Below are 12,662 nucleotides of genomic sequence, written 5' to 3' on the forward strand. Positions count from 1 at the left end.
TATGGTTTGCGAGCCCAAGTCATGGGAACAACTTCCAAAGAACAACTGCAGTCAACCTTACTGTATGTTTCCTAGGTGCCAAGCATCTGCCACTCTTCTTTTTATGAAGTCCTAACAATAATAGTGTACCCATTGTCAAGTGAGGAAACTGAGAGTAGAAAGGTTAAGTCACTAGCCCATCATCACACTCATTCAGGGCTGGAATGGAAATGCAGACCCAGCAATCAGTCCTCACTGCCATGTGCTTAAATGCTCCTCTTGGCTGCCCTTGAGGAGCAGAAAACAGTTAAGAAGGAATCAGGGGTCACGGGTACTGATTTGGTTTTTGAAAGTGTAGACACACACACACACACACACACACACACACCTCTGTGTAAGTGCACATAAAGGAAACAGACAAATGAAGAGGGAGAAAGAGAGGGGGCTGGGGATTGGGAATCAGGTAGTAAGGTGAGAAGGGAGACTGTTTTTACTTTATATAGTTCAGATTGCTTGCATTTTTTACATGTTTATTCGGTTTTGTAAATTATGGTAAAACAAATATAAATTTACTATCTTAGCCATTTAAAAAATATATTTTTATTAATAACAAAAATATTTTTATTGATTTCAGAGAGGAAGAGAGAGGGAGAGAGATAGAAACAATGATGAAATGATGAGAGAGAATAATTGATCGGCTGCCTCCTGCATGCCCCCTACTGGGCATTGAGCCTGTAACTCAGGCATGTGCCCTGACCCCGTGACCTCATAGGTTCATGCTCAACCACTGAGCCAAACCTCGGCCCATCTTAGCCATTTTTAAGTGTACCATTCAGTAGTATTAAATATATTCACACTGTTGTGTAATCATCATCACCATCTTTCTCCAGAACTTTTTCATCTTGCAAAACTGAAATTGCATGTATTAGAACATTTCATTTAATAACCAAACTCCCATTTCCCCACTTCCTCACCTACCTCCACCCCTGACCACCATCATTCTACTTCCTGTCTCAACAAATTTGACTGCTCTCAGTATCTCATATAAATGGAATCATATAGTATTTGTTTTTGGGTAACTGGCTTATTTCACTTACTTCGCATAATGTCCTCAAGGTTCATTCATAGTATAGCATGTGTCAGAATTTCCTTCTTAAGGCTGAATAGTACTCCATCTATGTATACATCATAGTTTTGCTTATCCATTTATCCACTGATGAACACTTGGGTTGCTTCCACCTTCTGGCTCTTGTGAATAATGCTGCTATAAACATGGGTGTATAAATATCACTTTGAGACCTGCTTTTAATTCTTTTGGGTGTACACCCAGAAGTGGAACTGATGGATCATTTGGTGATGTTTGTTAGTTTTGTAATTTAAAAATAAAAGTCTTTTTTTTATGTGAATGCTCAGATAGAGTAGAAAAATATTAGTAATGAGATGTTGAAGACAATAGTGCAAACAATGGACTTGCGAGTCAAGGTGGTTGTCCAGGAGCACCTGTCGGGCTGTGTGATTTCTGAGAGTAGAGGCAGGATTGGCAGCTTTGTACTCCACCCCACCCTATACCCCACACCACATCTGTTGTCTTATAGGTATTCAATATACATAAATTCAAGGAATGACTTTACCAGAGCATCTAGGCAAGTGACACATTTTCCCAAAGGTAACAAAAGGGCTTCCTGGAAGCAGTGCCCCAATGACAGTGGAACACGGGACTTTGCCACCTGCTTACTCACGGCGTGACCTTGGACACCTAACTTCTTGAGCCTTAGTCTCCTCAGTCACATGAAGACACTACCCACCTGATATCGTCACATGATTACTGTGAAAATTCACCCTTCCTTTGTTCATCCATGCAGCAAATATTGCAGGCCTCCTGGCCCAGGGCTAGATCAAATTTGAAATAAGAACATTTCGTTGAATAAGCATGGCTTGAATTTTCATTTTGTGCCATTTTGCATCGTCTTTCTGTATTCTTTGATTAGTTCTACTTTAAGCACCTGGTCTCATTCCTCTGTTTTTAAAGCAAGTCTCTAAAAAGAAAAAAGTGTTCAGGCTTCTCTGGGAGCTTCAAACACGACTTGCTTCTGGTGGTGGTTAAATCAGAAGCGCATCCCCCCTTGTCCTACAAGGAAAAAACTCCTGGGTCAGAAACTTCTGGGAAACTGTGCATTGCTCAGCTCTCTGAAGAACCCGCCAGCTTTTCTAACCCATAATGGTCATCTCCAGCTGCAAGGGGAAGTTAATGAGGTGTGTGGGACAGTGATGGGAAAGTCAGCCTCCACATCACTCCTGACACCGCTGCTAGGTGAGGGCCACAGAGGGGAACCAGCCACAGGGTAAGAGACATGGACCAGAAAATAATATCCACTTCATTAGCCACTGATTCTGAGTGTCTGCAGAGGCCAAGGTCCAGCCTACGGACTGTGACAGAACATTCTCACCACACTGTGAGGTCTGGGCAAAGGCGGGCAGAGAACATCCTCACTGCCTCTATCCAGTGGCATCTGGAGAACATCTCTCTCTCTCTCTCTCTCTCTCTCTCTCTCTCTCTCTCTCTCTCCCCCTTCCTTTTCTCTCTCTTCTTTCTCTTTCTTTTTCTTTTCCCTTCCTTTATTTTTCTTCTTTTCCTTTTAAAATGTTATTTATCTTATCTCTTTTTCTCATTTCCCCGTTTCCTTTTCTCCTCTTTTCCTTTCTCTCATTCTATACCTTCAATCAATTTCCTCTTTATTCAAATCTTTAAAAAGAATCCCAAGAGGCAGATAGTTGGTGATCTCTAGCCAGGTTTTCACTTATAAAATAAAATAAAATGCAGTAGTACTTTCATGCATCCAAACAGGGGTCCCAAAGTGAAGTGTACAAGGTGATACGTTGTAGGTATAGGCTGAAAATATTAGCGCTTATTTTTATATTGATATTAACTCCATGGCCTTTATATTTTCCTGTTGGCTTTATAATAAGCCTAAACTATTTTTTAAAAATATATTTTATTGATTTTTTTACAGAGAGGAAGGGAGAGGGACGGAGAGTCAGAAACATCGATGAGATAGAAACACCGATCAGCTGCCTCCTGCACACCCCCTACTGAGGATGTGCCCACAACCAAGGCACATGCCCTTGACCAGAATTGAACCCGGGACCCTTCAGTCCCCAGGCTGACGCTCTATCCACTGAGCCAAACCGATCAGGGCAAGCCTAAACTATTTAATACAGTAGCACATGGAGTCAGGAAATAATGGGATTGAGGTGCTCAAACTATTTTTTACTGAGAGGAGCATTGACCAATTTCTGCTTTAAAGAAAAGCCCCTTAAACTCTGAATAACGTTTTTTCATTGCTATTCTATGGTCAGTGCCTTTGACTGCACTCCCAGGGGACTTTGGGGGTGCATGTAGGGCCTGAGCAGTGAGGAGGGTGGAGGCTTGACACCCCAAGAAGTGTTGTCACTGCAGAGAAACTACACCACGTTTGATTTCCGGGTCTATGTCACTTATTTGAAAAGTCTTCCCTCCGAAGACCCCTCACTCACAATAGTGCCTCCCACACCCCCTCCTATATCCCCCCCGCCCTTGGATTTTTCCCCGTAGGTTGCCCTCACCTGAAGTACTACGTATGTGTTCACTGACTGGTTTCATGGCCTCTGCCCCCTCGCTAGAGTGACAGCTCTATGAGGACAGGACCCTCTTGTTTTACTCCCTGCTGTGTCTCCAGTATCCGGAATAGTGCTTGACCCAGAAAGGTACTTACTTGGTAAGCAAACAAGCTAAGTGCTGCAAATGATTGAGTTACACCAAACTGGCTTACGAGAGTTCCTTAGAAAAGGCGTTGTGGGGTCTTCTCTCTTCTTTGTAATCCTTCGTCTTCTGGGAGCTCATTTCACAGCAACTGTGATGCTTTATTAAGTGGAGTTCAAACTCTCTGGCTCCCCTGGCCAGACAGAACTCCTTGAGGGTAGGAATTATGCCTTTAAATCCCCAGCATTTCACATTTAGTAAACGCTTGAATAGATGCCTGTGGATGAATAGATGAACGTATTCTGGGCCTTGCACATGCAGGGTGGGATTGTGAGCCGAGGCACTAAGTCCCTGGGGCATGCTCCATTACCCCATCAAATTTCACTTACAAAACAGAAGTTCAAAGGCAAAATTATTAGTATTTCAGGATGCCACACATTACCACATCTCGCCTATGGGCCCAAACCACCCTCAGTTGAGAAGCGCTGAACTCAACCTGGGGTTAGCTGGGGTATTCCTGAAGAAGGGAGACCTTAGCGGATCCCAGGTTACAGGGCTGGGGGCTGGGTGGGTGGAGATGAGATGATTAGAAGGGAAAGGATTAATCAGGAAAGCTTCCTGCTGCAGATCATAAATTTTAAAGCAAGTTTTCGGAAAAGTTGTGGGATCTGGTTTGACCTTTAAGCTTTGCTCAGCTCCTCTTTTCTGCCTGAAATGCTCTCTGGTGTTTTGTTGTCAAAATCTTACCCTTCCAGGGCTCTGAGCCCCCACAGAACTTGGCCGTTGCTCCTATTATTACTAGCATTTGTTGCTACTTATTAATCGTGCCAGTTGTTTATATTTATTCTCTTTCCTGCCAATTTCTACACTGTTTTCCTTTTTGCAGTTGAAGAAACTGAGGTTCAGAGTGGAAACTTGCCCAAGGTCACACCTAGGCAGCAGCAGCGACAGATTTCAAACCTACATGAGCCTGACTCCGAGCCCCACACTGATCCCCGTGTTGCCGCTGCCTCCTGGCTGGTACAGAAAATGTCTGAGGCCAGACAGAGCTGCTTTTGAATCTCAGCTGGGTGTGAGCAACAGCAGGCTCTCTGCAAGCCAAGCTCTCGGAGCATCAGTTGAGAAAACTAGTAATAGGAATAATGACATTGTCTCCTGAGACTGTTATAAGGAGGAAATGAGATGCTTCCTGTACAGCAATCAGCACAGCACTTAGTGTAAAGCCTGTTCCATTCTATCTAGCAATAGAAGTTAAGAGCATACGTGTCTGTCTCTCCCACTATATAACCAACTCCTTTACAGCAGAAATTGAACCTTGTTCACCCCAGCAGTGCTGGATACCTCCTGCAGTGCCCAGCACATAGTGGGTGCTCAATAAATGTTTGCTACATTGATTCAGCACCCCTGATGGCTCTTCACCCCCAGGCCCGGAAGCAGGGTCTTTGTCTACTTACCAGGGCACTAAAGGATACCATCCCTTAGCGTGAAGCCTAGTGGCCACCTGTATGCCCAAGGTGCATGTTGTGGACAGCACTCCTGAGCAGACACAAGCTGGCAGAGCAGGGGCACGGTCCTCCCTGGTTGTGCTCTACCATTAAGAACTAGAATGAGAGGAGAGGAGACATAGGTGGGCAAGACCCAGGGTAATACCAAGTAGGCAGCAGGTCCTGACTCATAGATTGGACCCAAAGCCTTTGCCGACACCCTTCCAAGCTTTTCCATCACAGAAGCATGGCATTGGACGGAGAAATGCGGGTCTCTCATCGTGTCTTATTCCTAGGTCTTGTATCTGCTCCTGGGCAGCGTTTTGCACTAATCTTGTCATTATACAAACACAATCTTGTAAAGAAGACAGTGGAGTCTAAATTCAGATGACTTGGGTCAATAGATGGTGATTCTGGCATCTTCAGGGGGTCATTTTTTTTCTCTGAGCCTCAGTTTCTTCATCTGTGAAATGTGAGTAATGCCTGCCTTCCCTTCTTTGCAGGACTATTTTGAGGATCACACAAAAGGAGAAAGATCTTTGCACACCATAAAACACTGAGCAAACATGATAGTTCTTTATGTGGCAGGTATCTCCTTAGGAAGACTTTGGTCTCCCTCTCACCACACACACACAATCACAAAATCTCTCTGTGCTGAGACTGTTCCGGGTGTTTCTATGTGCTCCCCCTCTGCTGAAGTGGGTAGAGGGCTCGGAAGATGGGAAAGAGCTGACGGGAGACACTTAGCATGGGATTAGGCAATCCATAGTTCAAGTCCAAGGTTCCGTTTCTGTTTGTGGGCCCCTGGGCCAATCCTTACCCTCTTGGAGCCTCCGTTTCCTCCTCATGAATGCAGAGAGATGGTCTACCTCATAGATTTGTGAGGAGAAACAAAGGAGAAAGAGTAGCAAGGGCATCTCATTAACATGTATTTGAATATTAATCTGAAAACAGATTCTAAGAAATTTTAGTAAAGGGCATTGCTTTTTCCCCCTCTCTAAACACCATAGCCTAGCCCATATTGTTTATTCAATAAACATTTATGGAGCACCTGCTGTGTGCTGGGCCCCCTGCCAGCCTCACTTTTAATGGGTGTAATAAAAGAAAGGGGAATAGATTATTGCTCCGGAGTGAAGGCTCTCTCTGCTAGGTGTAGTATTTATTAGTTTAATAGCATACTAGGTCGCTAATTTTTAATTTAATCTTTTACAAACTACTGGAAACACCCTATTTCTAAAAATGACCCAGCAGAAGGATGTGAGTTGTTGAATCAAAATGAGGGAAATCTCCTCTACGCTTAGGAGTTTCCCCGATAATGTCTGATAGGGAAACAAAAGCGCAGAGCTGGAGGGATGTCTAGAAGGGAAGCTGAGTGCCGGGGTTGATGGGGTTGGAGAACTTCCCGTGTCCATCTGTTACTACCTCGCAGTTCTCCGCAGAAGGCTTCACCCATAGTAGACACTTGGTCGTGTTTGTAGGGAACTTACCCCAGAAGCTGTGCATTTAGAATGGGTAGGAGTGGAGGAAGGCAGGGAGTCCCTGAGCCACGTGCTATGTTTGAGGAAGCACTTATGAAACCAAGTCCTGCCTGTGCCAACCCCATACAAGGTGTTCTTCTGTGTTATCTAATTTAATTCTTCCAATAACCCGATGAGGTATAAATTCCATTATTATCACCATTTACATTTGGCGATCATATAAAAACTGAAAGAAATTAAGTCACCTGCCCAAAGTGCCCCCCCCCCCCCCCCCCCCCCCCCGGGCCCTGCTCTGTGTGTGACAGCGCCCACACACACACCCTTCCAGAAAGCAACTGGTCTATTTGACTCCAAAGCCAGGATTTCCCTAGTGCACGCTGCTGTATCTCTTAGGAAAGTAATTTCTCCTCCCTGGATCTGCTTCCTCATCCCAAACTTAACGAGTGAAGTGAGATGCCCCTCGGTCTCTTTCACATCTATTTCTACCTACATGGGTGCTTTATCCAACTGTTGACAAACTGGCGCCCATGGGTCAAATCCAGCCAAGCCCATTGTTTTTTTTTAAATCTTTATTGTTGAAAGTATTACATATGTCCCCTTTATTCCCCCATTGCCCCCTTCCAGTCCACCCCAGCTCCCTGCCCCAGGCCCTTACCACCCCACTATCTGGGTCCATGGATTATGCATATATGCATACAAGGTCTTCAGCCCATTGTTTTTATAGAGTTTTATTGAAATACAGCCACACATATTCATGTATGTATTGTCTATACCAGCAGAGTTAAGTACTTGTGCAAAAGACTGCATGGCACGCAAAGCCTAAAATATGTTACTATCTGGCACTTCGTAGAAAAGGTTTATCAACCCCTGGAATATATCGGTCTATAGGTTTTAATGGTGATAGACTATATATGGTAAATGGAAAAGAAGCTGGAGGGTCACATGTCAACAGTAAACAGTTGGGATAGAGTAAGAAGGTGACTTCCATCTACTCTTTACATTTTACACTTTGGAATTATTGCTTTAACTTACTCTTTACTAAGTTATAACTTATAGCAACATGCACAAACCCTAAATGTATAGCCTGATGATGTACCCACCATCCCAATCGCGATATAGGACTTTTCTAGCACACCAGAAAGCTCCCTCATGACCCATCCAACTCTACGAATACCCAGAAGTAACATCGATTTTAACTTCAATCCCAATGGATTAATTCTTCCTGCTTGTTAACTTCGTATAAATGGAATCACATAGAATATACCCTTTGTGTTTAGGAAAGGTATTCCACAACTTCCTTGCTGACAACTCGGAAAACTGAGAAGTACAAATAAGGAAACAAAAATTACCTTTATGGCATCATCCAGAAATAACCACTCAGCCTTTACATTAACAACTCCTTAAAATGTCCTGTCTTATTTTCCCATCTTTAAAATGGGGCTGCTTTATCAGTCCATTGCCACCTTATCCTAGGTGAAGCATAAACAAAGAGTATTTCCACTGTACTCTTGTTTCTTCTGTTTGGGGGAAGTTTAACCAAAGGATTTCATGAGACAATTCATTTAGCCAGCATTTTTGCCTCACATCCTGTAGGACTATCTGCTGGGATGGTTACACTTTTCTTTTAAAATTTCCATATGAAGGAGTAGGTATTGGATCTGTTCACAGACCTGTAGTTGCAGTTACTTTGTGAGCGCTCATATCGCACTAGGTGGCATACACAAGGTCCATCTGGGCAGGGGGTTACCGGAAATTGCTGGGTAGAAATACATCACCTGCAAGACTATCTGGACACTCATAGGAAGTTTCCCCTCTACTTTGTGAAACTTCCTGCATGTCCACATAGTTTGCTTGGGGTAGGAGGAAGAACGGGTTTGCCGCCACCTGGATTTTGAGAGAGAAAGGAGCTCGAGTGTCAGACTGGGCACAGAGCAGTTGGAACTACAAATCCAAGTTCTGTGGTTAAAAGGGAAGTGTTGGCTGGTTTTTTAATGGGTTTTCCCAGCTCAACACAGAAACTGATCTTCATCACACTTGACTGCTCCCATCAGGACAGCAAGTGAGAGACAGAGACAAAGAGCGTGTTCTCCAGGGACATTTACTCTCAACACTTCATTATCTTGGCTGAGGGGAGCTGGGTAGGCAGAGAATGTTCTCCCAGTGGGCCGAATTGTGAGGGGCCAGGACCTCCCATATGTCACAACAAACCAGAAGACAATAAGGTGAAATGAAGGAACCTCATTTCCATGAACTTATTACCTACCCCTTTCTCAGGGAGAGTCTGAGATAGTGCAAACTTCCCCCAGGGCTCCTTGCACACAACCCCTCCCCCCCCACCCCTTCTTTTTGGCTCCTAGCACATGTGCAGCAGATTCTGTATTGAAAAGCGACAGCCTAGTTCCTTAGCAGCCTGACTTGGATCAGTGACACTGGGAGGATCGGCCTTCCTACACCTACATTTGACTCTGAATTTAGCAGATTGAGAGCTTTCCTCCCCCACATTGAAATTCTTCTCTTCCTGAAACTAACCCCAACTTCCTCCTAATTACCTGTTAAAAGTGGGGATGGTAGGAGAATTTGCTTAGAAGCAGCTTTGCTAATTCCCTGAGGGGTCTGAATTTTTGTTCCTAATCACTTAGTCCCTCCAACTCCAACGCTGGATCTGCTGGACTTGGAGAACCCTGAGCCTCCAGAGGGGCTAGATTTTACTACTGGGAACTGGCTTCCTGCCTCCCCAGACTGCCAAGTATTATCAGACCCCAGGGGTTTTCCAGGGAGTCCCCTTCAATGCACACAAGCCCCCACCCCTGCACTGCAGGGATCCGTATTTTACAGATGAAACTGAGGCTTAGAGAGCGGAAAGGGATGTTCTCTGCCCCAGAAACTATGGGTCTGTGATGAGTCGACCCTATAAAAAAAAAAAAAAAAAAAAAACCCGTTCCCCTCTTTCTTCTGCACTGTCTTCATGGGGTGCCCGTGGTCCTCCTTCCTGCCCTGCCCACGCCCCAGGGAGATGCAGGTGAAGTGTCTATGGTGCCGAAAGATTCTCGGCCTCCTTCCTGGCCCAGACCGGGGTGGGAAAAACAAAACGAAACGAAACAAAACGAATTTCCCTCTTGGACGCCTTCTCAACGTGTGCGTTCTCCCTGCGTCTGCAGAGTGCGGCCTAGACCAGGAGCCGCTCGTGTCCCGCAGCTGTGAATAAACCAGAAGGCAGTGGGTCACGGTGGGACGCGCGGCCGCCCACTGTCCACCAGCTGCATGCAGGCCGCGCCTTGCTTTCACTGCTAGAAAGGAGCCCCCCCTCAATCCTAATTTTACCCCGAAAGCGGAGGCGCTTTGATATTCTGGCTTTAAACTGGAGCGCGAGGCCCAAGCGTCCAGCTCTCCGCACAGCTGGGCCAGGCCAGGCGCTGGGGCGGCCCGGGTGCTGGGTGCTGGGGCAAGAGCTTTGGCTACTCCCGCCCCCCCTCCCCCTCGGCCATACATTAGCCTGCGCCTCCTTCCCGCTCGCCTACGCTCAGAGGCGACATTTCTGCAAATCTCACCGCCGAGCCGGCTAGAGGGGGCCGGGGGACGGCAGAGCGCAACTAAACGAGGTCCCTGCACTCATCCCCCCTCTCCCCCCAGGTCCGGGCGTCCCTTCCCGAGCGGTCAGGATCTCTGCCCCGCTTGCTCCCCCGGCCCTCCGTCGGTTCGGACGCCTCGGAGGGACTCTCCTCTCCCCTCCTCCTCCATCTCCTAGCTCCAAGAACACCCCAAGGTCCTCCAGCTCTCACCTGGGCCCCCGAGGCGCAGTTTCTTCTCTCCAGACTAGAGCCGGCCCTGCGGCCGGTGGGAAAGCCCGGAGCCTTCCACGCCGGGCTGCACACTCCTTGCTTCCCAAGTCCAAAGGTCGCCTAAAGTTTGGCTGATAAACAGAACCAGTACAAGAAGGCCCTCGGCCCCCCAGCGGGAGCACAATGGGCCCGGCCAGCCCCGCTCCCGCCCGGGTCCCCGGCTCCCCACGTCTGCCCCTCGGGCTCTCCCGCTCTCGGTTTTCCCCCCTCCCCACCGTCATTTGCATCTTGCCGAAAGCCGGCCTCCCCGCTGATTTGCATATCTTATATGGCCTAATGGTGGCGATCATGGCCAGTTAGAAGTTTTCTGACTTCTCGGAGGAGACTCCGGGACCCCGGGGAGTAACAGGTGTCTGGAGGCTGAAGGGTGGGGGCTTCCTGGACTTGGGGTTCGTTTGTGAAACTCCCCACCACCCTCTTCTCTCGCACCTACATCCCCCCCTTCCTTTTCTGTCCTTGGAAAATGGTGTCCAAGCTCACGTCGCTGCAGCAAGAACTCCTGAGCGCCCTGCTGAGCTCCGGCGTCACCAAGGAGGTGCTGGTCCAGGCCTTGGAGGAACTGCTGCCCTCCCCGAGCTTCGGGGTGAAGCTGGAGACCCTGCCCTTGTCCCCCGGGAGCGGGGCCGAACCCGACACCAAGCCGGTCTTCCATACTTTAACGAACGGCCACGCCAAGGGCCGCCTGTCCGGGGACGAGGGCTCCGAGGACGGGGACGACTATGACACCCCTCCCATCCTCAAGGAGCTGCAAGCGCTCAACACGGAGGAGGCGGTGGAGCAGCGGGCGGAGGTGGACCGGATGCTCAGGTAGGTGCGGACCAGGTGGGGAGAATGCGCCCGAGCCCTGGTGCCTGAGCCGCCCTGCGCCCGACCACCCGCGCGCTGCCTACTTCCCACCGGAGAAGTCCCCGGGGCTGCTCCGCTTCTCTACCCAACACCTGGACCCCTCCCAGCCTCTCCCCCGGCCGGCCCGGAGCCTGGGGCTTCCTTTCGCCCGGCTCGGGCCAGTGTCCGGGCCGAGGGGCCCTCCCGGCAGAGCTGGAGCTGGGCCTGTGGGAACCCAGCGGCGGAGCCCTTAGCCTAAGGGTTGCCCACGCAAACGAAGGTGTGAGTGGGTGCAGTGACACAGCCGCGGTTCCCCAGGAGCAGAGGCTCGGGCCCCACGAGTCGCAGGCCACGCATTTCTCCTGGCCGCCTCCTCTCGGTCCAGGAAAACGCAGGCCGGCCTACGGCACAGTGCCCCGCAGCACTTCGCAGAGGGACCGGCTGCACCCGGGCCGGGACCTGGGGGGCGAGTTCTCCCATTTGCACTCCCACTTCCATGGGCAGCGCCCTTGCTAGGTAGGCCCCAGGGTTATCCGGAATCCCCCAAACAGGTGTAGATTTGCAAAGGAAAAGGTTTGTCTGTTGTAAGACCAGGGTGGACCCGCACTGGGCAAAGGAAAGTGCACGTATTTTAAGCAAAGGAGCGAGAGGCAAATGCGGCCCAGACCCCAGGTCGCAGGGGACCTGGTCGCAACCCGAGAAAGGAGGGCGTTTCTGGATCTCGCAGGTGACATCCCGGCGTCCCCGGAGGACTCGGGCGGCTGGCCGGCGGTCCGTCTCCCAGTTCGGGGTCTTTGCTGGGCCTCGTAGACCGGCTTAAGGCGTTGACAGCTGGTGACTAATTATTGAAGGGGCCGAGCAGTTTCCTTAGAGTGCGCGTCCCTCCGGCCACTTGGCTCCAGGACCGAGCCCCTCGCGTGGCCTCGGACTCCTCAGCGCCGCGGTTTCCAGGCAGGGCCAGGGCCAAAGTCCCGTCCTGGGCTCAGGCAGCCTCGGTCGCACGCCCGCAGCAGCAGTTTGGGGTGGGATGTGACCTTGCATTTGAATTTGCTACCTGGGGACCCGGCGGTTTACTCTCCAGCCAAGACAATCAGGGGGCGTCTAGATTTTTCTTCCAAAAGTACTTTGCTACAGGGCATGGGTTTGAGGTTCTTCCCTTGTTTTCCCCGGTGCAGAGGCGGTTTCTCTCCCGCCTCCTCCGAGGGTTCGGGTGCAGGAAGGTGAGACGGGTCGGAAGGAGTGACTGGGGCGCCAGGGCGGCCTGGAGGTGCACCAGGGCCTGGCGGGTTGACGGAGCTCCCGCCTGCCAGCCGGGCCT

At 49.2% G+C, this 12,662-nt stretch overlaps 1 protein-coding gene and 1 long non-coding RNA gene across 6 annotated transcripts in view; one reads left to right on the forward strand and one right to left on the reverse strand.

The window, feature by feature from the left end:
- Nucleotides 1-7,719: 7,719 nt before the first annotated feature.
- On the reverse strand, nucleotides 7,720-10,538 carry LOC102240368. The gene is made up of 2 exons (XR_313146.2): nucleotides 10,460-10,538; nucleotides 7,720-9,875 (listed from the first exon to the last, which is right to left on the reverse strand). It is a non-coding gene; the product is annotated as an uncharacterized LOC102240368 (long non-coding RNA).
- Nucleotides 10,539-10,798: 260 nt separating this feature from the next.
- Nucleotides 10,799-12,662, forward strand: part of HNF1B (HNF1 homeobox B) — a 52,655-nt gene continuing 50,791 nt past the window's right edge. For 3 of the 5 annotated variants that reach the window (XM_005858515.2, XM_005858517.2, XM_014531303.1), the window contains exon 1: nucleotides 10,799-11,326. In XM_005858515.2, the coding sequence (XP_005858577.1) occupies nucleotides 10,983-11,326 (344 nt within the window). In that variant the 5' untranslated portion in view covers nucleotides 10,799-10,982. The remainder of the gene's footprint in view (nucleotides 11,327-12,662) is intronic. The other 2 variants (XM_005858519.2, XM_005858516.2) reach the window with 1 other exon arrangement.

Source organism: Myotis brandtii, unplaced genomic scaffold (assembly GCF_000412655.1).
Source record: "Myotis brandtii unplaced genomic scaffold, ASM41265v1 scaffold120, whole genome shotgun sequence".
NCBI lineage: Eukaryota > Metazoa > Chordata > Mammalia > Chiroptera > Vespertilionidae > Myotis > Myotis brandtii.